Source organism: Canis aureus, chromosome 5, assembly GCF_053574225.1.
Source record: "Canis aureus isolate CA01 chromosome 5, VMU_Caureus_v.1.0, whole genome shotgun sequence".
In the NCBI taxonomy this organism is placed as follows: Eukaryota; Metazoa; Chordata; class Mammalia; order Carnivora; family Canidae; genus Canis; species Canis aureus.
The window spans coordinates 56228045-56255309 of NC_135615.1; the positions used below are offsets into that span (position 1 = coordinate 56228045).

General features: G+C 53.9%; 1 protein-coding gene across 1 annotated transcript; it reads right to left on the bottom strand.

Moving 5' to 3' along the window:
- Positions 1-27265, bottom strand: ZNF366 (zinc finger protein 366). The gene is made up of 6 exons (XM_077896499.1): positions 27250-27265; positions 20883-21119; positions 19580-20823; positions 16381-16572; positions 7230-7404; positions 1-4043 (listed from the first exon to the last, which is right to left on the bottom strand). Exons 1-6 carry the CDS (start codon positions 27263-27265, stop codon positions 3553-3555), a joined length of 2355 nt encoding a protein of 784 aa, XP_077752625.1. The 3' UTR covers positions 1-3552.

Sequence of the window (27265 nt, forward strand, 5' to 3'; positions counted from 1 at the left end):
TTTTTGACATGTCTTTATTTGCTTAAATTAACAAAATATAGGTTACATGCTATTTTCAGGTAAACTGCTTTTTCCACTGAAGCAGAAAGCAATATTCACAACTTGGGTGACTACACACTTGGAGTTTTAGTATTTAAATAGCAAGCCAGAATTCTGTACAAAATCAACATTTGGTGTAATGCTGTCCAAATATGCGAAGGTTTTTAAATGTTAGCTCTGTTACATTTTGTTCCAGCAAAGCAGACAGAGATCATGATTCAAAATTCGATGTTAATATTTTATTAAATTCCTTTAGGGCTTAATAAATACAGTATGCATATTGGGCTTCCTCACGCAGCGACTCATATACAAATATACCAGTTACCCCTGCGGGGTTACGAAAGGTCAGCCTCAGTCTCATGGCCAGCGGGGATTCAAATTTTTAAAAAGAGAGGATGAAAGAGGAATTAGAAGGCAAAAAAGAGGGGCGTAATCATAGGCCTGAATAAAAAGGATAAAAGAAAAATATGCCACTTGGCTGATGAGTTGGCTGCTTCAAAGCGACAGTGGCCAAAAGCCTGGGAAGCACATGGTAGTGACCTACTCTCAGAGTGCCACAAGAAGGTGGGTGCCACGCTGCCCTGACCCTTAGACTGCCGATAACCTTGGGTGCTTTTACCCCTTAATTCTCTTGGGGTGATCCCCATAGGTCTGTCCTTCAGGTTTGCGTTCTAGTTAATTAGCTCAATAGGCAAGTTGGCCCACCCTTCCCCTAGCTCAGCACTCCTACAGAGGGTGTCCATATAATTTATTACCCAAACTGGGACTCAAAATTTTGAGAGTTGACGTGATATTCTTAGTAATTATCCTGGGGTAGAGGTATAAACCAGGGTTGCTCCAGGCACACCAGGACATTGGTCACTCATCAGCACACAAAACCAAGCCTTTAGCCTTAGTTCTCACAAAATCGGTATCTATTTACCATCAGGCTAGACCTGATGGAGTCTCTCATACCCAGAGTCAGGAACTAAAAACAGGCTTTATAATACACTTCCTAACACTTTTTAAATTACTTTCCTTAGACCTTTTTTTTTTTCTCCCTCAAAATGAAATTTTACTTGGAAGGCTCACATGAAAAACAGATGAAATGTGAGCCCGTGGAGTGAAGTGGGAGTGAGAGCTGAGTTTCTCCTTTTCCCCTCGCAGCTTTGTAGGGGCCTAAGAGGGACCTCTGGCTCCTCACTCCACAACTTGGAAACCACCCTTCTAGACCGTACTCTCTCCATCTCAACATGAACTTGATCCTCAAACATTCCCCACATGATTCATTGGTTGGAAGACACTAGAGCTTGCCATTCTGGATTCCCTGGTTCCAGCGAGGCATACCCAGAACGAGCTGGAAGTCTGAAGCCCCGACAGCAGGTCTACAAGCGCTCTAGACTACTGAGAGAATGACCTTGTAAGAGAACCCAAGAGCTGGAGGGTCACAGAGCATGCCGCCGGCCTCCTTGTGATGTTATCAGGGGCACTAATGAGCTATATTCATAAGGAATGGAAGGCAAGTTGCCCCTCGGAGGACTGGGGACGGATTCCTGGCACAGAGTTGTGCTTGTACCCACAACAACCCACTCTATCGCCATCAGCATCCCCTTTGCAGGAGCTTGACCTCAGAACAGGGGTGGCAGTAGGAAACCCAAACAGCTTTGGCACTTTGCGGTGGTGGTGAGGCTGGAAAAGAAAAAAGAGCTTTAGGCGAGGTAGCAGGAGAAATGCGTCAGGGATCCACGAAGCCCGTGGGCAGATGATTAGAAGTAGATGAGGCTCCGGGGGAAGAGAAAAAGCCGGCGTCCGGCCGTCAGAGACGACGGGCCAGGCCCTCCAGAGAGATGTCCTGGGAACATTAGGAGGAGAGAAAGCCAAATCACAAACAGTACCTAGCTCTACAAATAAGAGTTGAAACTACCACCCAAGAGGCAGTTTTTACATAAACACAGACACAGTACCAGAGGGTTAGTCACAGGTGGGCCACCCCCGGGGAGGCGGCTCTACCCGGCGCCCGGCCTGGGGAAGCCTGCCCGCCCGTTAGAGTCGTCACCACTCACTGGCATCGTGATTCAAGCGTCTCGGAGGAAATAATTAGTCACTGCGGGCTGGCTGGGTGTGTTTTAAGTGTATTAAGTGACCATAAACATCACAGGCATCATCTTCTAGAACAAAAAGCGTGTGTTTATACAGTGTGTGTGCGTGTGTGCCTGTGCATGCACACATGCGTGCGTGTTTGTGTCCTGATGAGGCTCTTACATGACAGATAAGAAGCCCCGAGTCAGCAGTATGACTTCAGAGTCTCCTACTCTATATTTTAATGAGTCCGAAGCCAGAAACATGTATTTACGGAGTTCCTGGGATGGGTCTTGGGAGCCACCATGTTAGCCCGCTCAGTCTTTCTCAATCCTGGCTGCACAGAAGAATCATCTGGAGCAACCTTTTAAAAAAAAAAAAAAAAAAAAAAGGTACAGGAGTTGGCGCTCCACTCCAGACCAAATGAAATCAGAATCTCAAAGGTTGAGGCCTCAGCATTGGTTACTTTTCTTTTTTTTTTAAGTTCCCCTAGATGATTCTAATGTGCAGGCAGCATTGAGAACGAGTCCCGAATCCCCCTTTATCAGTAAGTGGCTGATGGTTATTCTAATATTCTATTCTAGATAAGCGACACTTGGATGGCAGGAATCCCTCCCCGCACGCCCAGCTCCGGCACTGCGGAGAAATCCAGGGCCTGCAAACTCTTGGTTGTGCAGCTGCTTGGTGGGCCGCAGGCCCCAGAGCAAGGCCTCCAGGAGGGAGCTCTGCTCAGGCCACGGAGGGTGAGGCTGCAGACGCTGAGCACTCTGGGGCCACCTGGGGAGAGGCTCCACGCGCCCCGCCTGAGGCAGGGAGACGTCGCAGATCAAGGCAGACAGGCAGGCATCTGAGTTCTGCTGGGTTTTCACCACTTTACAGTCATTCATATTTTCTTGAAATTCTATCTTGTATCTGCAGCAACTATTGAGAGCATCCTCGTCAATACCTCACTCTCGTCCTTTCTGGTATGTCGGATTATTTAATGACAGTGACTTATATATATATATCTATGTATAGATATATACACACAACTACTAATGTTTTCACCTATCTGGAAAAAAATTGTGAGTTCCACACATTCAACTAAATCATCATTAATAAGGTAACGTGTCAAGCACCATATTTTTGCAACTAAAAAGAAATTTACCACGTATTGCGTATTAGTCAAAGGAAGAAAGAATTTCTAAAAGCACCTCAGCGTCAGCGTCCAGTTCGGCCCGGCGAGCACGTACAACATACTGTCCGGCAGGTGCACGCGGTAGCACCGGGGAGGCCGGCGTGTGTGCCGGAAATCGGGGCCCTGGCGTGGCCTGCGAGGGAAGCATTCACGTGGCGGGGGACAGTCCCCGCTGGTGCGGCCCGAGACCCTGGCTGTGGCAGGTGACAGCTCACGCAGAAGGCGCTCCTGGCACGGCCTCGCTCCCATTGTCCAGACGTGATTTGAAGACCGTGCACTTAGATCCCTAAAAGCACCGCTTGTTTTTCCATCTTCCTCTCCAGTAATTCCTTTAAACTCTCATCTCTGTGCTTGAAGTACAAGTAATCGGGGAAGGGGGGGCCCCGCCGGGCACCGAGCAGAGCCCGTGGGCGGAGGCGCTCCTCTCCGCGGGCTCGGTCCCGGTCCCTCTCCCTCTCGGGGCCTCCCTCTGGCCCTGCGCTGTCCCGGCCCCGGGCCTTGGCCTCTGTGCCCGCCTCGCCCTCGGCCTGGCCCGCTGCGCAGGGGGGCTGCTGGGGGTGCTGCGGGCCTGGGCTGTGTCTCCGGGGCTCACGGCGGGGGTCGTCCTCCTCCTGCTGGGGGCGGCAGCTGGCCCGGGAGCCCTCCCCGGCAGGCTGCAGCTGGGGCACCCCGGGCCCACGCTTCTGGGACAGGTCGAAGGGCTCCTCCTGCTCCAGCCCCCCGAGGGCCGCGGCCGCTGGTGCCAGGGCGAGCCTCCCCCGGCCGAAACCTGCGGGAGCAGAACAGAACTCAGGCTGGGGCGTGGGGAGCCGGCCCGCCGGCACCAGGCCCCAGGACAGCCGGGTCTGCACCCCAGAAGCAAGCAAAGCCCGGGTTAAGCATCCACATCCCGACCCCAGCCCAGGTCTTAACCTCAGGGTGCTAAGCTCAAGTCCTGCAGGGAGCTCCGGGCTGGGTGTGCGGAGCCCAGCCAGAAAAAGTCAAATGAGGTTAAAATTAAAAGTAAAATATATATTGGCAGATTGAACTCCAATAAAAAAAAAAAAGCTGGTATTAAAAAAATAAAAATAAGATAAGATAAAATAAGATAAGATAAATAAAATAAAATAAAATAAAATAAAATAAAATAAAATAAAATAAAATAAAATAAATAAAATAAAATACGCTCCCAGTAAAGCTGTGGAGAGACGGGCCTTGTCACGGATGTCGTGGGCATCAGGAGGGCTCCTTTATGGTAAATTTGGCAACAGGAGCCAAAAGCTTATAATAAGCAGCTTCTGACTTAGCAGTTATACCACTGAGAGCTTAAACTATGGAAATAGTCAAGTGCACAAAATGTGGAAGGATGCTCCTCTACCACATTTTTTTTTATAGTGAAACTGAAAGGATAGAGGTTTTAGATAAATGATACAATGAACACGTGTAGATGTAGAGACCGACTAAGCGTCGTAAAAAGGTAGTCTATATATTTTAAGTAAAAAAACCTATATTTATCATATATATTTATAGTGTAGGCCCCATCTTATCTGTCTTTATCAAAAAATATCTGGATGAATTTATGTCAAAATCTCACAAATTAGGTGATTCTGACATTTTTCTTTTCATTTTTTAAAAAAGATTTTATGTATTTATTCATGAGACACAGACAGAGGCAGAGACATGGACAGAGGGAGAAGCAGGCTCCATGCAGGGAGCCCCATATGGGACTCGGTCCCCGGACCCCGGGGTCACGCCCTGGGCTGAAGGCAGACGCTCCACCAGTGGAGCCACCCAGGGATCTCTCTTCTCACTTCTAAGATATTCCTTATTCTATTATTTTCAGTGAGCATATATTTTACCATAAGAAAAAATAACATAGCAAAGGTATTATCATCTTGAAAAATACATGTGTCTACCACTTGGAGCCAAGAAGGCCACCCCATAACGGGGCCCCCGAGCACGGCGGAGGGGAGAGGGCCTGAAGAGACCCAGAGCCCCCGTGTGCACCCCAAGGATCCGTGCTGCTGAACTCTGTGGTGCCAAAGGGCCGGCCTCCCTCTCAGCCTGGGGTTGAGGGCCCTGTGAGGGGGGTACCTTGACGGAGCCCAGGGACACAGGCCTGCGCCTCTCACCCCAGGTGTGATCCCGGGGAGCCAGCAGTCGGGGCCCAGGCGAAGGCGGGGGCGCCTACAGGAGCCGACGTCCGGCCCAGGCTGCCTTGTGATGTCAGGCAGCGAAGCCGCCTGCAGCTTTAATCATACAAGGCACGTGGGGAGGATCTTTTTAATCCGATTCAGGATTTTTTGGGGCCGTTTCAAACACTGGAGTGCAAAAGTGCTCACACCGTTTGTAGATGAAAACATTACAAATTGTTGAAAGTCTGTTAACTTTCAAAGCGTCTCTCTGATACATAGTGACGCTCTTTATTTTTCCACAAGAATGACAGGCTCGTCAGGTGCCTTTTAGGATCCGAGCCCCCCGTACGGGGTAAGTCACAGTCACCAGGTTGGGCTTTCCAGCGGAGGGCCCTCTCCTCATTGCCTTCTGTTCCCAGCCCCAGAGACTGGACAAACTTCACCAATTCTGGAAAAACCCACGCCTAGGTTGGAAGTTGGCTCAGGCAAGGAGAGATGCAGAGAATACTCCGGGAGAAAACCAGTCTCCGCGGGGTGGGGTGGGGTGGGGTGGGGGTGGGGTGGGGACTGCTTTTGTTTTTTAACTGGAATTTTTTCAAGGCTTTTGCATGAACTCTAGGCTTTGCTCTGTGATGCCCACAGCTACTGTCACTCGGTTATCAACGCAGGTACTGTGAAAAGGATGAAAACTGCCTTCATTCTGTTCCACGCTGTGGGGGGGAACGTGTGTGTCCTATTTACGCATATGTGCGCCCACTGGCCACCCCCCGGGGAGGGCGGGACAAGGGGCAAACATGAGCCCGTCACCCCGCGAGCACTGGCTTAGTGCAGCAGGTCCTGATTGAGCCCCGGGTCCAGGGCTGCACAGTCCACGACGCCGCTGGGCCTCAGTGCGGCCTGGGCTGCGGAGCCGGAATCACCCAGGCCAGTCTGGGGGGGCGCTGGGCACCCCTGGGGCGTCTCCGGAGTACAGAGCACTGCACAGGGAACAGCAGGGCACCGTGGGGTCTGCAGCCGCGAGCGTGTGTCCGCTGTCCCCGTGCACACACCCGCTGCTGTCGCCTCCCTGGTCCCCGGCAGCCGCACCTGCCGCCTGTTTGTGGCACGACCGCCCAGGGGGGCAGCCCGCCCAGTGGGTGCGCGAGCCACATAAGGCCGCCTTGGCTCGGGCCGGGAGTGGAGCGGGAGGGAGAGGGGTCCCCGCACAGTCCAGGGAGGGCTCCGCGGGGACCCGGGCGCCGTGCCCTGCGCACGGGCCACTCAGCCGACCCAGCGGGGAAAGCGTGCCTGGGCGCCCCGCTGTTTTGGAAAGGGGAGAAAGATCCCTCGCCCTTTAACGGCAGCACGATGGAAAGGATCTGCCCAAGATATTAGTTCAGGGTCAGTCAGCTCTGCGTTCGAGTCTTGGCCCTGCCGCTTTTCAGGGAGGTGGCTTTGGGCAAACCAGTATCCTGCGGCCTCAGTCACCCCATCTTACAAAGCTGGGGCTGGGAGACATTCCTCTAGCCTTGCGCTGTTGAAAGATTAAAGGGGACGGGACACCCGAAGTGGCGTCTGGAGCAGAACCTCGTCCCAGTCCTGGGTGGCATCATCATGACACTGCGCGGCTTCTCTGTGACCCCTTTCATGCACCACCTTCCGACAGCAGTATTGCATGTGCTGTGGTAACGTCAAGAGCCTGCTCCTCTGCCCCTGCTGTGGCCTTGACAGTTGTGACCCCTTTTAACAAGAGGAATAACCCATCCCCCCCACGGAAAGTAAAGCCCCCTAAGCGCAAGCTCAGCTCCCCGGTGGTACCCGCTGGCCTCAGTGGGCCGGGCACCTCCCAGAGGAATGCTTACCTTGAGAATGGAGGCCCCGCTCCATGACCCCATGCTTGACTTTCATATGGCGTGTCAGGTTCCCCTTTAGGGTGAATTTGCTCGGACAGTAGAGACACTTGAAGGGTTTGCTGTCGGAGTGCAGGTGCATGTGGCCCATTAGGTTGTGCATCCGGTTGAACTCCTTCCCACACAGCTGTCGGGGGCGATGGGGAGGACGAGACAGGTTATTCACGGTGTGGGCCTCCCCCCGGACGAACCCGCACCCAGGCCTGCGTGGGGCTGCGTGCACTGCTGCTGTGTGGGGGTCTCGGCACGGTAAGCGGCCCCCAAGGGAGGTGTCCCCAGTGAAGCCGGGGATGGCCTGCACCGGGCCCAGGCTCCGACGCGGAGCCAGTAGGAATGGAGTCATGAGACCGTGGTCCTGCCACCCGGTGAATTTGAACACGAGGCAAAACCCTGCAAACCTACTGCAGCTTCTTTTGCATGCAGGCCGCACAGAAACAGAAAAGCCGACCTGAAAAGTGATTGCTCAGAGTGGGCTCCGCTCTAACGGCGCATACACAAGTATGGGCTTCCTATTTGCACGGCGTTCATAACGTGGAAGGTCCTGTGCTAAGCCTGCCATGGACTGTCACCTTTAGTTCCCCCACCAGTCCCAGGAGAAGGCTGAGGTTATCACCCCCAGTTCACAGATGGACAAGCAGAGAGATTAAGGCACCCGGGCCAAGACACGCAGCTAATGGGTGCCCGAGCTGCGACAGCAACCCCAGAGGCCATGTGGCCAACCACCACCCCGTCCTGCGCCCCCTCGACACCACTCTTCTGCTGGACTGTGTCATGCAACGCATTTCTAATCTTCTTACTGCTCTTGGGGATGGACGGCAACACTAGAAGGGACAGAGAGACCTCAAGCAAGGCACGTGTCTTCTCTGCGGGCCGGGCTTTGAAAACACGATCTCAGCTTTACCAAAGGCAGACATGTGCTGTTGTTCTTTCCTTTCTTTTTTGGTCGTGCTGTTGTCTCTGTTTCCCACAAAGTGCAGATGCACCATGGACCGTGACCGTGGTTCTCCCACTGCTTTTGAAAGAACAGAACCGCCTTTTCTGAAGGCAATCTATGCAGACGCCCAGGGTGCACAACAGAGCCCGCTGCTCTAGGGTGTCCCTTCCTCCCCTTGTTCCCTAAGCCCTGGCGCAGCAGGGTTCCGAGGATCCAGCCCTTCCTCGGCCGTGTGCGGAAGAACACGGAGGAGGGTTTTCTGTGCGTATGAAGAAGGCCAGGGCACTAAGGAAGGAGCACGTTCCCTCCCCACCTACCCCAGAGGCCCGTGTCACCCGGGCAGCCATATGGAGCGAGAGACGACACGGAGGGAGGAGTCGGGCCACAGTGGCCCCTGAGGCTGACCCCAGTTTTCCTCTCTCGCTGAGAGATATTTTCAGGGACAATGTTGGGGATCCTGGGTTGAATGTTTATTAACCAAGGCACTGTTTTCCTCAAGTGGCCTTGGAGAGAAGAGTTAAGCTGGCCCTAGAAGAATGGGTCGGCACAACAAACAGTGGCCTTGGGAGACCCACTGGAAAGGATGCTGGGTGGCATGAAAGGGGGCCGGCTGGGGGTGACGACTCTGTCATAGAAAATCCACGCATGAATAATGAATAACGGGTTCTGTATTTTTTTTGATGATTCATATTTGGGGATTTTAAGTCCTTTTTCTCTTCCCTCTTTACTTCCTTGCTGGCAAGGATGAATTTGGCACACCGGTGTCCCACGCTTGGGATTCCGAGCACCTGCACACCACGTTCCTTTGGAAACAGTGGCCCAGGAGGGAAAAGATTGAGAGTGCTGGTTGGTCTAATTTTAATGTCCTGGGGAGAAGCCCGGCGTGTGGGATGGGGACTTGCTTTCTTTTACTCTCAACAGGGGACTAGTTAGTGAGATGAATCAATCTGTGACTCAGCTTTTCACATATGCGGACGTTCTGGGAGACTTCTATTTATTAGCTTCATCATCCAATTCTCCATCCTGGCTACAGGGGATAAAAAGCTTTGAATCTAGAGAGCCTATGTTAGGTATTTCCACTCACGAGTCATATAGGGAGAAAAAAAAAGTACATCTCATTTGGTTCGTGGGATGGTTCCTGATTATTTGGAGAGAGGCGGCCACAAAAGATCTGAAAACAGCACAAGCCCTGGGCTGTTAAGCACAAGATACATGGGAGCAGAGGAGCCAGAGGCTGCAAGATTATATACTACTGCACTAGTCCAAGTGCGTACAGGTCTCAGGGTTGTTCAAGCCAGACAGAATGGAAGGCACGGTGCCTTCCGTACCCGGCTACTATGAAGGGGAGCTTCTACTTTATCATCTCTAGTTGCTAAGGTATCAGCAGCTGGACTAGTCTGAAAAGGTTTTTATAAAGGGGATGGAATTTCAGCCTAACCTTGAAGAATGTTTAGGGCGCCATTTGCTTTTGGTTTGCTGCAGAATAAAGTCTCTTCAAGTATTTTCAGGCACTTTATTCAACCTTGAACCTACTAGGCAAGAACGGTGATTGCAGTGGTGCTAACGACCACCTGTTTGTTGTTGCCCCGGCCGCTGCACCTTGGAGGTCAGAGGGACTACACATTTCACCTGCCCCGAGGTCCCCTCTCCCTGTCCCTTTCCCCACCCCACTCCCACCCCAACACACAGAGCTGTGCACACGTCACAACGGCTACTGGTAAGCACTTTCCACATTCTTCCTTAGCTCTAGACAAGCCACGGTGTATGATCCTGTAACACAGGATCATGTGTCTACTATAGCGTTATTCTGAATCAATCAGTTCACTCCTGAACATTGTGGGGGCATTTTTAGTGGCACGTGAGTATATCAGGACACTAAAATGATATGGTCCCCTGAAGTCAAAGAATGTGGCTTTGGGGAGGGTCCCCTGGAGGACATGACTGCTCAGCTACATTATCTGAGGGTGATTGACAGAGGAGACTTTTGTGCTGTTGGCAAAATTTATTTCGTGCATGTCAGAGTTATCCTTCATGGTTGATGGTAGCCTATTGGGCCAACTGATGGAAAGCTTTTGCAGGGTTGGATTGAAGGTGTCTCAACTCTGAAAGAGGTCTGGGGTACTACAAGGAGCCCTAGGTTATCTTCCAAAATGCAAGGGCAACCTTCCTTTCCTACGTGGCCAACCTCAGTATCAAGCACAGGGCTACACACACAGTAACATTTAATAAATCTCTAAGTATTTAGTTGGGAGACCAAACAAACAAGTCAGGAAAATATCCCTACCCTGTGCAAAAATTCCAAAAAGCAACCATCACCACATCTCTTCCTTTCCCCTACTAAAATGTCTATAACCCTATACACACTAGTTTGGAAACCAAAATCCTTCGTGGCAGGAGGACAGGGACAATTACTCAGGCCCCGAGGCACCTGGACACCAGTCACGTCTCCATAGTGGGCACCCTTAGCTTCTTCCTTTCAGCTCCTTCCGCAAAACCCTTCAGTCCTTATTCGGAATACCCAGCCTCTTCATGTTTCTCAGAAGGCTATTCTCACATGACAACAGATGAGTGTAGAAGATATTTTACGTCTATGAGATCCAGAGAAAAAAGACCCCTCAGCCACTGTTAGTGAAGAGAGGCCAGAGAGAGTGAACTGGGTAAATCAAAGATGGCACCCTTGGGTGGGGTTTCAACATGTGAGCCCCAAGAAGAATCCTTATAGGAGCGAGGGGGAAGGAGACCAGAAGGAAGAAGGAGAGTGACCTGGGAGGGATCACCAAAATGCTAGTTTCTTCTCCCGGGGAAAGCAGTGTGTGTCAAGGCCCCCTGTAATCATGAGGTGTGAGGCCAAGAGCAAGTCAAGACTTGCTGAACCATCTCCTGCCAAGGTCTGTGCGGATTCAATCAGGGTGGCTGTTGTTGATACAGGGAGCTCCTGGAGTGGAGAAGTCCCAGATTTCATGGTGCAGGTGTTCATCTTTCAACAGTCTGCCCCTCCTGAACTCTCAGTTGCTCTAATGAGGGGTACGAGTGTGCCTCTGACTCAGCCTTTCCATCAATACCAACTCTAATGCCTACTTTTTAAACAGAGGGGGAAACCTCCACATTTAACAGAACGTTGGAACAACTGTTTTGAACTGTCCTTTGCAAATGGGCCGCATGCATCATCGGCCTTTGAGATAGCAGCTCAGAGAGGTGATGGCGAGACCCCGGAAGGATGGAGAACTCGCTCCATTTTCTCTTCTGTAAAACGTCAGTGATAATAATAGTTTCTTACGAAGGTTGTTGTAAGGATCAAATGAGATAATTCACGTAAAGGGCTTGCCAAGTAGTAAAAGCTCAATAAATATTAGCTCTTATGATTATCATGTACATAGTAGACTCTTATACATTCTGGAAAGAGACAGATCTGTAAAGATAAGAGTGCTTTTTAGGCCAAGTTATTTGGAGGAAGTATTACAGGGAGGCCAAAGCGAGGGATCCTTCGGGTAAATACTTGCCGGGTCGCTGGAGGCTGCAGAGGCAGTCGTGCCCGACCCAGCGCGGAGAAGTGTGGTCGGAAGGAGAAGCTGCGCCCTGGCCCTGGGTTGCAGCCTTTGGGAGAGCCCCTCACGTGGCTCCTGGATCCCCAGCCCTTTAAGCAGCCGGCAGATGCCGTTCACTGAGCCAGATCCCGGCCTCCCCGGGCCCCTTCGCGCTGGTCCAGGGCCCGGAGGCACCTCAGGCCACTTGCCATGAGCTGCGGCGACAGCGTGGACAGCCAGCGACACTGTGTGCAGGGGCGGGGTGAGGGCGGCGGCGGCCCCGGGGGAGGCCCGCAGAGCCAGGAGGCCGGGGTGCACCCGGGGGCCCGGGGGTGCGGGGCCCGGGAGAGCAGGTCGGGGCGCCGGAGCCTGCGGCCCACGGGCAGGGCCCTGCTAAGCCGCCCTTGCCTACGCCTCCTCTCCCGCGCTCTCTCTTTTAATAAGAAGGGTGTTCCTTTCCTCAAAGGGCGAGGGAGGGAGGGAGGGAGAGAGAGACTGTAAACTGTCCAAAAGGACCGTGAGAAAACAGGAAGCTCTGAGAAGTACAAGAGAAAGCAAGATGAAATCTGGTCGCAGGCGGCCCCCGGGGACGCGGAGGCATTGTTAGGCAGGCGGTCCGAGCAGCTATATCCTTCCTTCTCGAGGAGGGCTTGGCTGCCGAAAGGCTGCTATCTGGTCACTGCCTTAACCCCCTCCACGCCAGCCCCAGGGCCCTGGCCCAAAGGCCCGGCCCCCCCGAGCCCCCCCTCCGCGGCGTGCCCCCCACGGGGCGCCAGGGCCCAGGCGGGGAGCGAAGCCGCGCGGCAAAGGCGGTGGGGCCCCGGCCAAGGAGGCCTCGGCCCTCGGCCCGCGCTGCCCTCCGCCCGCGGGCCCCCGCCCTCGCCGAGGCTGCGGATGACCTGGTGATTCATAACTCAGGCAGCTCCCGGCTTCACCCATCATCTCAAAGGAGAATTTGTCCCGGAAATTCTGGATGGCTGCTTTTCCTGGACAGGTTTCCCAAAGACGGCAGCTGGCTCTTCGCTATTATGGAGCGCGGCCGCCACAGGGATGGCATCCAAATCAACCCCTGCGCGCTTACGCAGAATCTGGGAAGCATATTTCTGAACCGTGGCTCAAGTCTACAGGCACGGGTCTCTGGAGGCACTCCAGCTGGCTCCAAGAAGCAGGGAGGCCAGAAGTGGAGCCAACAGCAAAGGAGTCCAGAAGGGCAGTAATGGGTTTTTTTTTATACAAGAAAAATATAGAGAGAGAGAATGGAAACCTTTCCTCTCCTCTAATTTTCCATCCTATTGTGAATGCTTAATCTCACCGTGAGCGCATGTTGCTGCCCGCTGAGGACAGCTGTTGCCACTGAGCTCGGGGCCAGAGCGAGCCAGGTCACGCTGCAGCAGGGGGAGGGCTTTACGTCAGGAGGACTTTTAGCAGGGAGAAACCCAAGAAATTAGGCCCTGTTCCTTCAACACTCTCCCCCTTTCTACAAGCTTTTGGGCAAAACGGACAGATCTAACTCCTGGGATAGGACTGCGGCAAGGTCTGCCTTTTTTTTTGTTTGTTTGTTTCCAGCCACGTCAATTCTGTGACGCGACTATCTCTTCCCTGTTACCCACGATAAAGCTTTTGGGTTTAGTTTTCTGGGCCTCTCCTCCAGCATCACTATGCAGTCAGCCAGCCACTCATCTGGGATTGGCTATGGTTTTCGTGGTGATGAGCAAATGGCCCTCCGTTCTGTACCCAATGCCCAAAGTTCCACAGACATCCACCGAGGGCCAGGTCTCCAAGAATCCACAGCAACACTGGTGGCAAGCAAAGCACATAGGACACTGTCTGGAGACGGCCTGTGCTGCAGGAGGATCAGGGGCCGGCTGACAAACACGGAGCCGGGGTACATACTCTGTAAACTCAGACGTGCTCTGAAGCCCCTTTGAAGTGAAGAAGGGTGATGAGACCAGGAGGACACCAAGCAGGGGGGCACTTTGCAGGGACATGGGGACAGAGACAAAGACCCTGGTAGGGCTTCTGGCACTTCCCAGGAGGCAGAGGGCTCTTCAGTGAGGCAGCTGACACCTGCCCTCATTTCAGAAATGTCCAAGAATGGAGAAGGCCCGCCCATTTGACAAAAATACCCTTCAACACCCACTTATTTTTAATCCAATGACAGATACACTGTCCTAGGCAGCCTCCTGACCCGTAGTGTGGTCTCCTGGGAAAACCTCCCCACCAGGGAAAGGTGGCCTTTGCAGACGACGCAGCCAATTCCCCCACCAGGCCCATCTGCCGCTGAAGAGTATAAACTGCGCATCATCTCAGAGCTGCATTTCAGCCCTCAAGCCTCTCTCATGGAACCTGGTGGTGTTAGGATACATCCCAAGCCTAATCCACCCTCAAAGAGAGGTCAGAGTGAGTTTCTGAACCGCAGAGTGGATCCTCAGGCACCTGCTGCACCACGTATGGTATGCTATCATGGGGGTGGGTGGAAGAGGGGGGCAGGCATAAGGCATCAAGCAAGGTTGGCTCACTGAGCACTGGGCCCCGCTCGCACCACGTCATGCAGTCTTCTATGCACTGGTACCCGAGAGAATCTTCTCAGTCCTCAGGTACCACCTGGTCCAAGAAATCCTCCAGACCCCTCTGCATCCCCAGATCAAACCCAGCCGCAAGCCCTTTTCCTGCATCGGCTCTGCTCCCTGATGAATCCTCTTTCAGAGATGCTCTCTGCCCGGTCTGACCACAGGTCCTGCTGCACCTGATGTGACAAAGGAGGTGGCAGTTGGCTGGACCGCACAGGTGTGGAAGGGACGGCAAGCAGGGCTCCCTTCACGTTTTAACAACGTACGTGTCCTGCCGCCGGCCGGTGAGATGCAAATGCACAGTTCATGCTCGAAGCCCAAGAGTGAACCGAGCACAATGAAGGAAAAGTGGCCAGCAGCTCCCATTTGCACCTCCACTGTAGGGGAAGCAACCCCCCGGCCGCGGGACAGCTGTGCTGAAAGCAAAGGGCTCAAGTGGGAAGCGGGGAGGAAATCAAAGTGCCTAATGAGAGAGAGAAGGGGTGTTATGCAGAGTCCCCAGGTTCCCGAGGCCACGGCTGGCTTCCCGGGCCTGTGTGCAATGCGGTCACAGAGGCCCCAACCCAGAAGGGTCCTCCTGAGTTGGCTCTAAAGCTCTACTTTCACCGCCCTGAAATTCTTAATAAGGTCTAACGAGGGACCTCACATTTTCATTTTGCACCAGGCACTAGGAACGGTGCAGCCTCATCTGCACGCAGCTTCCTCCCCCTTCGGCTCAGATGACTCAAGACGCACAGGAGTCAACTTTCAAACCACCGGGAGCTTGAAGGAAAGGAGGGGAAACACGAGTGGGTGGCAGGAAAGGGCTGGAGGGAGAAGCCTCCCTCCCCCGCCTCCAGAGAATGCCCATTCGGGTCTAGGGAAGCTCTGGTTCCTGACCCCTCTCACCCCGTCCAGGAGTGGCCGACACAGGAAAGCCGCTGGCTTCACAGGGGGTTCCTTCAAGTGGGGAGGGGGTACGGGGACATGCTGCAGAGGGAGCAAGGCAGGAAGAGCCCCTCTGATGGGCAGCGCATGGCATCTGGGCCCCATCAGACACACAGTAGCACAGAAGGCAAACGTCCAACGCAGACACAAAGGCTCCAACAGTAGCCGAAGGCGTGATTCCCCTCTGCTTCCCCCAGCCCTGTCTTCACCGCAGGCCGCCGCACACCTGAACCCCCCGATCTGCAGCTGATTCCCTCTCACGGGGCGAGTGGAGAAGGGAAACGGCACCGGGGAGGGGTGGGAGGACGGGGAACAGCCTGGGAGGCCCAAGCGTCTCAACCCGTCACTCCTGGAGTTTTACCAATCTCCAGCTCCTACGTGATCTCAGCTACGCTATCCCTAAGCCTACCCCTACCCCTACCCCTAAGCCTAAACCTAAGCCTAAGCCTAAGCCTAACCGGCCGCTAAGATAAAAGTGAGATGAGGTAACACTCCAGCCAGTGAGGCAGATGCAGGCGTTCCCACGGCGACGCTGCACGCCTGCCCTGCACGGGACTTGGGCACCAACGGGAACCGCTTCGGATGGCGGCGCTCACGGCCAGGCCTCGACCCCAACGAGCACTTCTAAGGGCGCTGGAGGCCCCAACCTCGGCCTTCCTCCCACCTGGCCTGGGAGACCCGGCCTCATGTCATGCAGCTCCATCCTGGTGTCCGGAGGGTGTGTGGGGGGGTGCCTCTCGGGCTCCCTTCCGAGGTCCACCCATCGGCTTGTGGGGGGAAGAGGCCCTAGAGGCCGTTGCTCCCTCCCGGGATGGGCCACTCCACCTCACCTTCGTCCTTTAGCCACCTCATGCCCCCGGTGGGCCTTCCGTCCTCCTTCCTCCCCGCGGGTTGCCTCCTCCCCTGCGTGCTGATCCCACCGTATGACACACAGGGCCAGCTTCCTAGGGACCAGCTAGGGGCTGGTGCAAGCACAGGTGTGGTGCGCAGAGGAACAGAGCCATGGACGGGCCTGGGGTTGGCCACAGCAGCCCCATGGACAAAACACAGTAGGACGTTTCCTGGAGATCCTCCTCCACTGGCCATTGGCACAACCCTCTGCATCCTTCAGGTGTGCACCGCCCCCCCCCCCCAGGCCCACTGCCCACCTTGCATTTGAAAGGTTTCACGTCGGAGTGGACGATCATGTGTGCCTTGAGGGTCTGTTTCTGCACAAAACTCTTGTAGCAGAGGTGACACTGGTAGGCGCGGATGTTGGTATGGATGAGCACGTGTCTCTTCATGTTGGCCAGCAGAGTGAATTCCCGCCCGCAGATCCCACATTTGTGCTCCTTCACACCCTGGAGAGAAGCAAGATTCAAAACATGCTGTGGTTAGCAGGTGACACGCGTTCATCAGAATTAGAATCTTCACTTCTCTCTTTGCCACGCGAGTCCACGGAGAGCCTGGTGACAGATGCTGAGTTCCAAAGGGCGTGGCTTTGGCCTTGCTAATTGCCGTTTTCCTGAAAAGTGTTAGTCACATAATCTTTTCTGTTTTCTGAAAACCATGAGCTAAGCCAAACCTTTAGGGAAAAAGAAAGCTACTGCTCCCGTTGCTCCTGCTGCTACAGGGGTTAATTCTATAGTAACAGTTCTGGGGATTAATAGGATTTGGGTAAGAGCCCTGTGGAGTGATATGTAAAATGAGACTACAATCTATCTTTGGGGAAAACAAACAAACAAACAAAAAAACCCAAAAAACCAAAAAACCAAAACCTCCTCAAGTGATGATAGCATTTCTCGAATGAAGAACCATTGTTTTCTTGAGTTTTCCTTAATGGACTTGACAATCCCAGAAGAACAAGTGATATGCCCACTTGAATTTCTGAATTAGAAAACAGGACAGAAAGAGACTTTGTACCTTCCCCACTGTTCATGGAGAGGGGCTGAAGACGTAAGCATCGGTGCCCTCAGTCGAAGCCCCTTCCAGGGACTCACAGCGTGAGCAGAGTAGGAGCGACTCCTGCCTGACCAGTGCTTCCCTGAAAAGGCCTTTGCAAGCCATCCTAGCGCAGAATGACTTTTCAGGAGGAACACTTAGAGACCCACAGCGTTAGAACTGAGGCTGGTACAGGATTAGAACGAGCTGCTTAGCTAACCCTTATAAAACACCTATTATCAGATACCCATAGCGACCTAGGGAGAGAGGAGGTCTAAGTGTAGCTCTGAGTCCTTTCTTCAAGGTGCGACATGATAAGGACGTACCGCTCCTCAGTTTTGGTGAGCCCACGGCCCCCAGGGGTGGGTCCAGGTCTCTGCCCAGCCATTTAGGGGCTGTGCAACTTCAGGCGAGTCTCGTGCTGTTGGGTCCCTCCTCTCAAGATGTAGCGGTAGGTCATGAGAACCAGGGACTCTTTCCAGCTCAAATACCTCTTGAGTCCTGATGACTGTCGGTGAGCAGGAGTTCATGCTCACCAAGAGACGGGAACTCTAATGCCCTCCGAAGAGGGTGAATTTTAACAGTATGTTGTGTATTCAAGCAGGGAGTTTAAAATTCTGAAAGTCATGAAAGTTATATTCTTGATGGGTCTCAAGCATTACCTCAGCATCTTTCTTCTCAAGATCGCCTCCCCACTTGTCTAGGATTGTGCCATCCTGCCTACTTATCACTAAAGAGAATTCTGTGTTCTAAGTAAAATTCACATAGAGGCTGGCCTAGAACTCATGAATGGAAGCCTGGACAAACTCTGGGAACTGAGGCAGCGACTGTGTCACTAATAGGATCAGTGAAATCACAGAAAGGGAGCCCATGTTAGGAGGGAGGGAGGGAGGGAGTAGAGAAGGGGAACACTTGACAATAGCATTCAAGGGCTCAGGTGCCAGAGTCCGAGGGTCTGGGGGACAGCCCCCTGCCTCAGTGGTGTGCGCATCTGCAGATCTGGAGTAGTGATACCTGCAGGGAGCTCTTAGAGTTGTTGAGGCCCTCCACAGGGCTCTTACCCAAATCCTAAATGAGGAGGAGAGCACCTGGTCCGCAGCAAGTGTTCAACAAACACTACCTCTCACTGTTGGCTGACACTGGAAATTAAAATGCATTTTGTTTCCTAATTCAAACGAGACATTTTGGACACCATGCTGTTTTGTCCATTTTTTATTTCATTTTCTACATTCTTAAGAGAATTTCTGTATGTTCTAAAATTCGTCTTTGATTCCTTTTCCACACATGTAGAAGCCCCTGCAACCCGCACAGGGTCTTAAATCTCAGGCCAGCTTCTTTGTGGATGGTTCCTGCGCTTGGCAGGTGCCTCCTCCCTGGGTGGTATCCTCAGGTGCCTTTCGTAGGGCAGAAGCTGTTTGGCTCTACGTCTCCGCTGTAAAGCCCCAAAATGCCCACGTTGTGTCCTAACCTATCAAACGAAACCCCTTATGGCAGGGTAGAGAGGCTATCATGGCTGGGCAAAGTCCTCCACTGGCCTTTCTAGAGTAAAGAGTGTATTACAGACTCTGGCTTACTAGATGTCTCTCCTGCCAAGGAAACTACTTGAGGTCCAAAGCGTGAGGACAGAGGTCGTTGGAGCAAAGCTCCCCTCTCAGAAGCTCACAGCAGCCCCAAGTCGGCTTAGCTGGCTAAGATTTCAGGGACACCAATAGGGCCTCGCCTTTGTTCATCCCGAATGACTCCAGGGCTCTGGCTGCAAAGTAGGCTGCACTCGGCCCTTGGGCCTGTATTTGTCCTTAAAGATCTGAGCCTAGGGAAGGTCAAACCAAACCCAACAGAAGGGTGTGCTCTCACTCCTCCCACGAAACAAACCACAGGACACTGCACCCAGCTGGGCAGGGGCTCCACGACCGGGACCGCAGGCCTGGCTGGACCCAGAGCCACATGTGCACGAGGCAGTTCTCACAGCTGCATGAGAAAACCACCCAAAAGAGCTGCGTGAGAAAACCACCCAAAAGGCGGCCACTGCGTCAGCAGCAAAGGACCAAGGGAAGTGTCTAGAAGGCGGCTCTGGTTAGTAACTCCCAGGCACAGAGCTGGTCTTGGTTCCTGAGTGTGTCCTGAGACACACTCCTGCTGATGCCCCAGATGACATTTTGGGAAACAGGGCTTCAGGACTCAAAGGGGGCTTGGGAGCAACAGCACGAGGCCCAGGGGGCTCCCTCTGGCCTTGCTCACTCTGCTCTTTGCTCTGTGCACATTACTAACCCCGGGGCCCACCCGAGCCCCCGGAAGGCTGGCTGGCAAGGGGCTGCAGGCCTGGTGGGCCTCCGGGCCAGGCCGGGGGTGGTGAGGCCGGGAGGGGAGGACCCAGCGAGGGTCCGCCCCCCCCCCCCCCGGCCAGGTGCCCCCCCAAGGCCCTCCTACCTTGTGCGTGAGCGAGTGCTGCTTGAGGTGGTGCGGCTGCACGAACTCCATGCCGCACTCGGAGCAGATGTAGGGCCGGATGTCCTTGTGCTTCATCATGTGGTTCTGCAGCTGGCTCGGGTACTGGAAGGTCTTGTCGCACTCGGAGCAGCTGTACTGCACGGGGCCCCGGTGCGCGGTCAGGTGCCTCTTGAGCTGCGCCAGCGTGGGGAAGTCGAGGCCGCACTCCACGCAGATGTTCTCGCGGCCGCTCGCGTGCTTGGCCTCGTGGGCCTTGAGCTCGCTGGGGTAGGCGAAGCCGCGGCCGCACACGCGGCAGTTGTGCGGCTTCACGTCGCTGTGCTGCATCATGTGGCGCTTCAGGTGGCTGGTCTGCGTGAAGGCCTTGTGGCACACCTGGCACTTGTGCGGCCGCGTGCCCTGGTGCGTGAGCATGTGGGTGTGCAGGTGGCTGAGCTGCTTGAAGAGCTTCCCGCAGCGGCCGCACGCGTGGGGCTTGATGCCGCTGTGGCCCAGGATGTGCGTGACCAGGTTGTACTTGGACGTGTAGGACTTGTCGCAGCTGGGGCACTGCCAGCGCTTCTGCGCGCCGCCCACGTCCACCAGGTAGCTGTCGTCCACGCGCACGTTCACGTCCACGCGGTCGGCGCGCGGCGGGGCCTCGGGCCTGCGCGGGGGCGGCGGCGGGGGCGGGGGGGGCAGGAAGGCGTGGCGGCCGAAGGGGAAGGCGGGCGCGGGCACGAAGAGCGGCAGCACCAGGCCGGGGGGCCCCTTGGGCAGGTAGGCGTAGGGCGCGGGCAGGAGCGCGGCGGGCCACGGCCGCTCGGGGGGCTCGGGGGGCTCGGGGGGCTCGGGGGGCCGGCCCGGCTGCAGCCCCACGTGGCACAGGTCGATCATGCGCGAGGCGCAGGTGGGGCGCGGTGGGGGCGGCGGGGGGCCCGGGGGCGCGTCCTCCGCGGGGGGCCGGCAGGGCACCTTGCTGGGCACGCTCTTGCGCCTCCGCGACCCCCCGCCCTCGAAGGCCCCCGGGAACCCGTCCAGGTGGCCCGCGGGCGGCTCATACCGAAACTGCGAAAAGGGGCCCCGGAGGGCCTCCGGGAAGAGGTGTCCCTGCGGGGCCTTGCCTCGGGAGACCCCCGGCTGCAGGCAGTGCGGGAAGGACGGGGCTCGCTTCAGCCCCAGCTGCAAGGGCACGACCTCGTCCTTGATCGCCTTCATCTCCCTCGGCGTCCTGGGCCGCGCGCCTTCAAAGAGAGAGAAATGCAGTTTTTTACAAAAGAAAAAAGGGTTCCTCGGCCCCCACGGGCGGCAGCGGGCATCAGGGCCAACTCAGGGGGAGTGACCTTCTCAGCCCAGGGCGGGTTCCCGTCGCTGCGGTGCAAAGCCCCAGCCTGCTGCACGGGGACCCCACGGCACCCACAGAACCAGAGCAGCAGGCTGGGTGTCAGGGTGCTTTGGGAAGACACCTGAGACCTCAGCCAGCCTCGGGGCCCCCCTAGGATGAGGGCGGCGGTAGCAAGGATGCAACCCGTGAAATGACCTGCATAGTGGCGGAGTCAGAACTGGGGTGCAGGGGATCCCTGGATGGCTTGGCAGTTTGGGGCCTGCCTTTGGGCCAGGGCACGACCCCAGGGTCCTGGGATCAAGTCCTGCAGGAACCCTGCTTCTCCTTCTGCCTATGTCTCTGCCTCTGTGTGTGTGTGTGTGTGTGTGTGTGTCATGAACAAATAAAATCTTTATTAAAAAAAAAAAAAGAACTGGGGTGCACTCTGACGTGGGTTTTCAGCCTGAGATGGCCTTGTGTCTGCCAGGGGGACTTCCATGTGTCTTCGGGGTCGCTCTTGGTCTCAAGGAACCAACCTCCCTGCCGGTCTGGGTCTTGGGGGCCTTGGCTGCTGGAGGACAGGGAGGTCCACACAGGTGCAGAGATTTGCCTGCTGAACTCAGATGTCAGAATTCCCGAGTTACCCACTCCAAGCCAGGTGTGCTGCCGGGCGTACCGAGCGGATGGGGTCAATGTGATGAAGGAAAGCGGATCAGACAATGTCACCAAGTCATCTTGGCAACTTAAGCCTTTTCATCTTCCCCGTGAAGCATCCGCAGGTGAAAAATACCAGGATTGTCAATCTCTGAAACCGCACTTGCATCTCCTCCTTCCCAGATGTTTCGGGATAAAGCTCGGCCTTCGCTGACTCCCGAGGCAGGTGACCTTTCTTTCCTTGCTAGGCCTGCATCAGGCATGTGCGGGAGAGGGTGTGGGCTGGACTCTAAGCCAAGGGCTCTGTGTCCTTTCATGCGGCCCCCTGCCACATTTCTGCGCCCCTCGTGTGGACGGTGGTAGAGAGAACCGGGTGGCCGACTCCACATTTTCAGGGGGGGCCCTTTATGCCCTAACCCTCTGAACTTGAAGGGGATCCTTAGGGCCCTGGCCTTGGGGCTGGCTACGTGCTGAGCACTGTCGGGTGAGGCTCCCCGGCATGAGAGGCCCAACAGTTTCTGGTGGTTTTCTTCAGTCCTTGATGGAGCAAATGTAATTTTTGCAAGTACCTGGGTATTAACAAAACTGCTCGTGTGTCTTCATGAGAGGTTTGAGAACTGCAGCACCGTTAAAACAAAAATGGGCCTTTTTAGGTTGGATTACCAATTCCATGCACAGAGCATTCAACGGAGAGAAAAACTATGTGCCTTTATGATACGAATATTTGGGTGTTACTTAAAACCATTACAGAAAATCATCAGAAAACTAAAGAATAATGTGTATTGATCTTTGCTTTGTATTTATGTGGTGGGGAGTTAGCTCTGGTTTGTCTTCTTTCCGTGGATTTGGGGTTTAGTAATTAAGAGCGAGAGCTTGTTTAGCAGAAGGAAAGCTCAGCCCTACCTATGTCCCATCCTCCTTCTCATTCCTAAAATTGTTTACCAAAATGCCAGGTCTTCCCCCACTGCTAACCCGAGGACCAGGCAGGCACCTGGGGAAGATGAGGAGGGGGCAGCAGAATGAGTACCTAGCCTGTGAGCTTGGGGACGGCCGCTGGGTGCTGGTAGGTAGGCCCCGGGCGGGGACGGAATGGTTTCCACGGTCACTGGGTCTGGCCTCGAGCGGCAGCAAGTCCCGGCCCCTGAATTCGCGTGCGGGTCTAGAGGGGCTGGTGGACCCTGATCTGACATCCTGTTACTTCTATAAAAATATGTGGCTTCCAGACAAGGTCAGTGTGTCCTCTTGAAATAGAGGGAGGAGGAAACAATGGCAGCTCCTTTCTCTGGATTTCGTTTTGGCCACGGTTGGTTGTATTCCCTCGGTGGCGAGAAGGTTCTATTTGCAAAAAAAAAGGCTTTTCACACTGGAGACAACTACGCCAGGCCACACGTGACTATGGCAGACCACAGCGGAGCCCATCCAAGTGCACACTGGTCCTTTTTTATTCTGATTATCTGATTTAGAGAGCTTGATTGAAGAATTAGTTTAAAAAAACAAAAACAAAAACAAAAACAGACCTACCAGAGCGTGGGCCAGAATTTATTAGTTCGTTGAATATTTTATTGCTAAGGTATTAGAAAACGCGTGGCTAATGATGTTTGGCGTCTTTATACCGTGTGTGATATCTTATTACTAGAAAGCTACTTACGTGGAAACGAATGTTTTCGCTCATTTTTAAAACAAAAGGTGTTTCATTATTGTCTTTGTGCGGCGTGTCTGTTTCTAGTTGTGACATGGTCTACTAATTGGGTCCCTTTACTGAGTTAGGAGCGACATTTTTAATACAATACTAATTTCAAAAGCATATTTACGTTCTGTGTTTGCGTCTTAATTTCGTCGCCGTCGACCTAGTCAGGTAAAGACCTATTGTTGAACACAGATGACGTGATTTCTTTTAATATCAACGTCAGAATTGTGTCCCCCAAATGTAGAGATTTTCCGTATGTTCGTGTTAATCTCCTCCCTGTGTTGACTTGATGATGATCTCCCCCAGTGTCTGACTCTACCCCTTAAAACAGTCGTGTGCCTGTTCGAGAATAAAATCATCAATTCAGGAGCTTTAAAAAGGCATGGGGATCCCTGCATGGACGTTTTCCCAGAGCTTTCAAGCGGCGGAGCCCTCTGCACACCGATCTGGGGGCGCCCCCACCCCCGGCAGGCCCGGAGGAGGCATGTGCCCCGGCCCTCCTAGGAGGAACGGCTGTCGCTGCTGCTGACCCCCAACAGCACAGGAGCCGAGGGGAAGGAGCCCAAGGGGGTGGGGGGAGGAGGATCCGGGAAGGGTGGCTCCCTCGGGGCATTAATCTTGGGGTCGGTGAACTTAGGAGGCTGAGCGGCCTCTGCGACACACCGACGGCCCCGTGCACCCCACGGCGGGCTCCCTCGGAGCAGGTCCCCCTGCGTGTGGCACATGGGGGTTCCCATCGGGGCCTGGCCGGAGCCTGTGGCCCCTCCCGGGACCGGCCCGTCGGAAGCCGGTTCCTCGCCAGGAGGAGCAGGACCTCGTGCACCACGGCACTGGCACTGTGAAAGCAGCCCCCTGCGCCGTGGTCGGAGCCCTGCGCCGCAGGCGGGATCTGGGTTTGACCTGTGTCAGCGGCTGTGAGACACCGAGCCTGGGGGGCTCAGGCCGTGGGCCTGGGAACCAGGACAAAGGCTTGCACTGGGCCCCTGCTCAGCAGGGAGCCTGCTTCGCCGGCTGCTCCCCCCAACCCCCGCCCCGGGTTCTCTCCCCACCCCCGCGGTCTTCACCCCCCCCCCTTACACAAAGAAATAAAATCTTAAAGAAAGAAAGAAAGAAAGAAGGAAAAAGAAAGAAGGAAAGGAAGGAATCTAAGCAAGTTAATTTGGGGGCTTGGCTTTCTCGTCCATGACCTGGGGGTTGGGCAATTGCCTGCGGGGTGTTGAAACCTTAGAGCGTGTAGGGAAAGTGTATTAAGCCCTAGACGGTGTAGTGCCCTGGAGGGGTCGGGGGTGCGGTGCCCTGGAGGGGGTGAGGGGTGTGGTGCCCTGGAGGAGTGGGGGTGCAGTGCCCTGGAGGGGGTGGGGGGTGCGGTGCCCTGGAGGGGTGGGTGGCGGGAGGGCAGGGTTGCCATGTGATCAGTGGATCGATGCCAGCTGACAAGGTCCCTTTCCCAAGCGAAGGCTCGTGGTCGGCATCTGGGTGTCTGCTCCGCTGCTCAAAACCAAGACTTAGCTCATTTGCTCTGAGTTGCTCTTGTTGCAACAGCAGATGTGACTCCCCACAAATGAGTATTCATTCAGTGTGGACATGGACCTCCGGGTTCGAGAATAGTCCCCACCCCTTGTCCATGGCTCGCTTTCCTATCCGGGCCTCTGTTCTGAGGCTGCCTTAATCACCAGCGGCTTTGGTTGGTGGGAACTAGAGGGCTAGGTGGTCTGCTAAGCCATTTCAGCTGAAGGATTGTCCCCGTCTGGTGGCACCAGTCACCTTCCCAGAGAGAAGAGCACCTGTCAAAGCTCCAGTGTCAGATACTTAAGACGGTGCTGAGCCAGCAGAGGCTAAAAGACTCCTGGAATTCCCTCTAGGCTGCGGGGCCTGCTCGCGGCGGCACCGTCCAGTGCCCACTTGGTGATTGACGCTGAGCAAGGGCTCCGGAAGCTGCTCTGGGATGAGAGGGATGGAAAGGTCTTGTTTTTAAAGTCTCCACGTGGAACTTTCATTTTATTTATTTATTTTTTTAAGATCTTATGTATTTGTTCATGAAAGACAAAGGGAGAAAGGCAGGCTCCCTACAGGGAGCCTGATGCGGAACTCGATCCCAGGACCTGGGGATCACGCCCTGAGCCAAAGGCAGACGCTCAACTGCTGAGCCACCCAGGTGCCCCTCCACGTGGAACTTTTAAATGTATAACCTTATCTTTATTTAGACCGCAGGTGACTTTTGGAGACCTCCCTAATCAGATCATGAGCACACTCCAAAACCGTCGTCAGGTAGTTATTGCACAAAGAACTTGCGTGTCCTATTGCTCATCCCCCTCGGTTTCCAAGGCCTACATTCTCTGACCTGATCCTCAAACCAGGGTGTGCCCTACATCCTGGCTATTTCCAGGATGCAAAGGACACAGAAATTAATGCTGGGGGGCTATCCTCAAAGTGCCACAAGGTTCTCAGTCGTGACAAGGCCAACGGGCAGTCGTGAGTAGAAGGGCAGACCCTTGGGGGCACCTGGGGGGCTCGATCGGTTAAGCATCAGACTCTTGATCACAGCTCGGTCCTCCATCTCAGCAGTGTGAGTTCAAGCCCTGCATGGAGCCTACTTTAAAAAGGTGGGGTGGGGAGGGGCCCTGAATTAAGAATGTGAAACACAGACCAAGATGAAGGAGTCACCCGGCACCCTTCCACACCAAGGAGATGCTTGGAAAGCTAGTAGCGGTCCACTTTTTGTACTAGGAGGTAAGGGTGGAAGGTTAGAAGAATCATGTATTTTCCTTGCCGCCGTCAGAGAATGTCCCTGACTTTCTTCCCTATCTGCTCAGTCACCACAGCAAATAGGCTAAGTCAGGAAGCAGATAGTTTCAGGAGGAAAATATTGGGTGGATCTGTGTTAGAAGAATCTGGGACTCAAGATGTCTTCTTTCATAAGAAGTATGACCCTCAAGAGTTAGTGATAAGGAAATGGGGAGTGAAAGGATTTTAAAAGCAAAAATCTCCTTTTGAACCATAAGGACCAATTAAAAATGCAAGGCCTAAGATGAAACTATATTTAGTTTGAGGGAAAAATTTTTTCTTTTCTTTTTTTTTTTCTAATAATGCCCTTTAATCAGGAATTCACCTACTGCACCAAAATGTAAATATCCCCCAGATAAAATTACTGGTATTTTGTGGTTCTCACTTGAATCGAAGGTCATTCCAGTAAACGCTCTCAGAGGAGTCATGGTGAGTCAGCAATGCCAAGAGGCAGATTTACTTATCTTGACTCCATAACACTGATTTTTGTTCATCCTGAAATTCATGAGAGAATATTCCCTCACGTTTTTTTCATTCCTTGAAGATGTCCACATTGCACTGGAAAAGGGTACGTCTCGCTCTTGGAGACAGTGGCTTCTTCTCTTTTCATTGGAGAGAGTAGCACTTTCTTACGTGGTCTGCCCCGGAGCTCTGCCCTCAACGAAGATGAAAGCAGGGAGGAGGTGGGAGTTGGGGAGACATTTAAGAATAAGGAACAGAGCTAAGAGGACCGAAGGTAACAGGAGGGCAGCATGGGAGATACGTGGACTTATTACTAACCGCTCTGACAAGAAGACCTTGTTTTAACGTTCCTCCAAAGTGGGATTTTATTGGGTCACCTGCTTCTTTGTGAAGTTTTGATAGCAAGAGGAGACTTCGAATCTGAGGCTTAAACATCGTGATGATTCCACATCATTGTCTTAACATGTCTGTCGCTGTATTGCTACAGTCACATATCGTGATTGGCAGGAATGGAAGGATCTCTGTGTGCAGCTGGCAGATGGGCCAGTATGTTCCAAAGGAAAGCATGACCCTCCTTGTCACTCCCTGGGCTAGTGGTATACCTAAGACGGGGTCACCAGGCCCCAGGTAGGCCTTTCCGGATGCTCTTATGGCCCTAACTTAATAAACCCAAATCCCTCCCATTTTGTTATAAAAAGTAACCTGTTAGCCCACAGCTTGGTGGTCAGAAGATATTCATTGGTGATGAGACCTATTTACCTGTGAAATAGTCCAT

What these genes read in the sequence shown, in the direction of transcription:
- ZNF366 (XM_077896499.1), bottom strand. An exon ending in AGCACTCGCTCACGCACAAG is followed by an intron (nt 16,573 to 19,579) that starts GTAGGAGGGCCT and finishes GCTTCTCTCCAG; the next exon opens with GGTGTGAAGGAGCACAAATG. An exon ending in GCGGGGCCTCCATTCTCAAG is followed by an intron (nt 4,044 to 7,229) that starts GTAAGCATTCCT and finishes CTGCTCCCGCAG; the next exon opens with GTTTCGGCCGGGGGAGGCTC.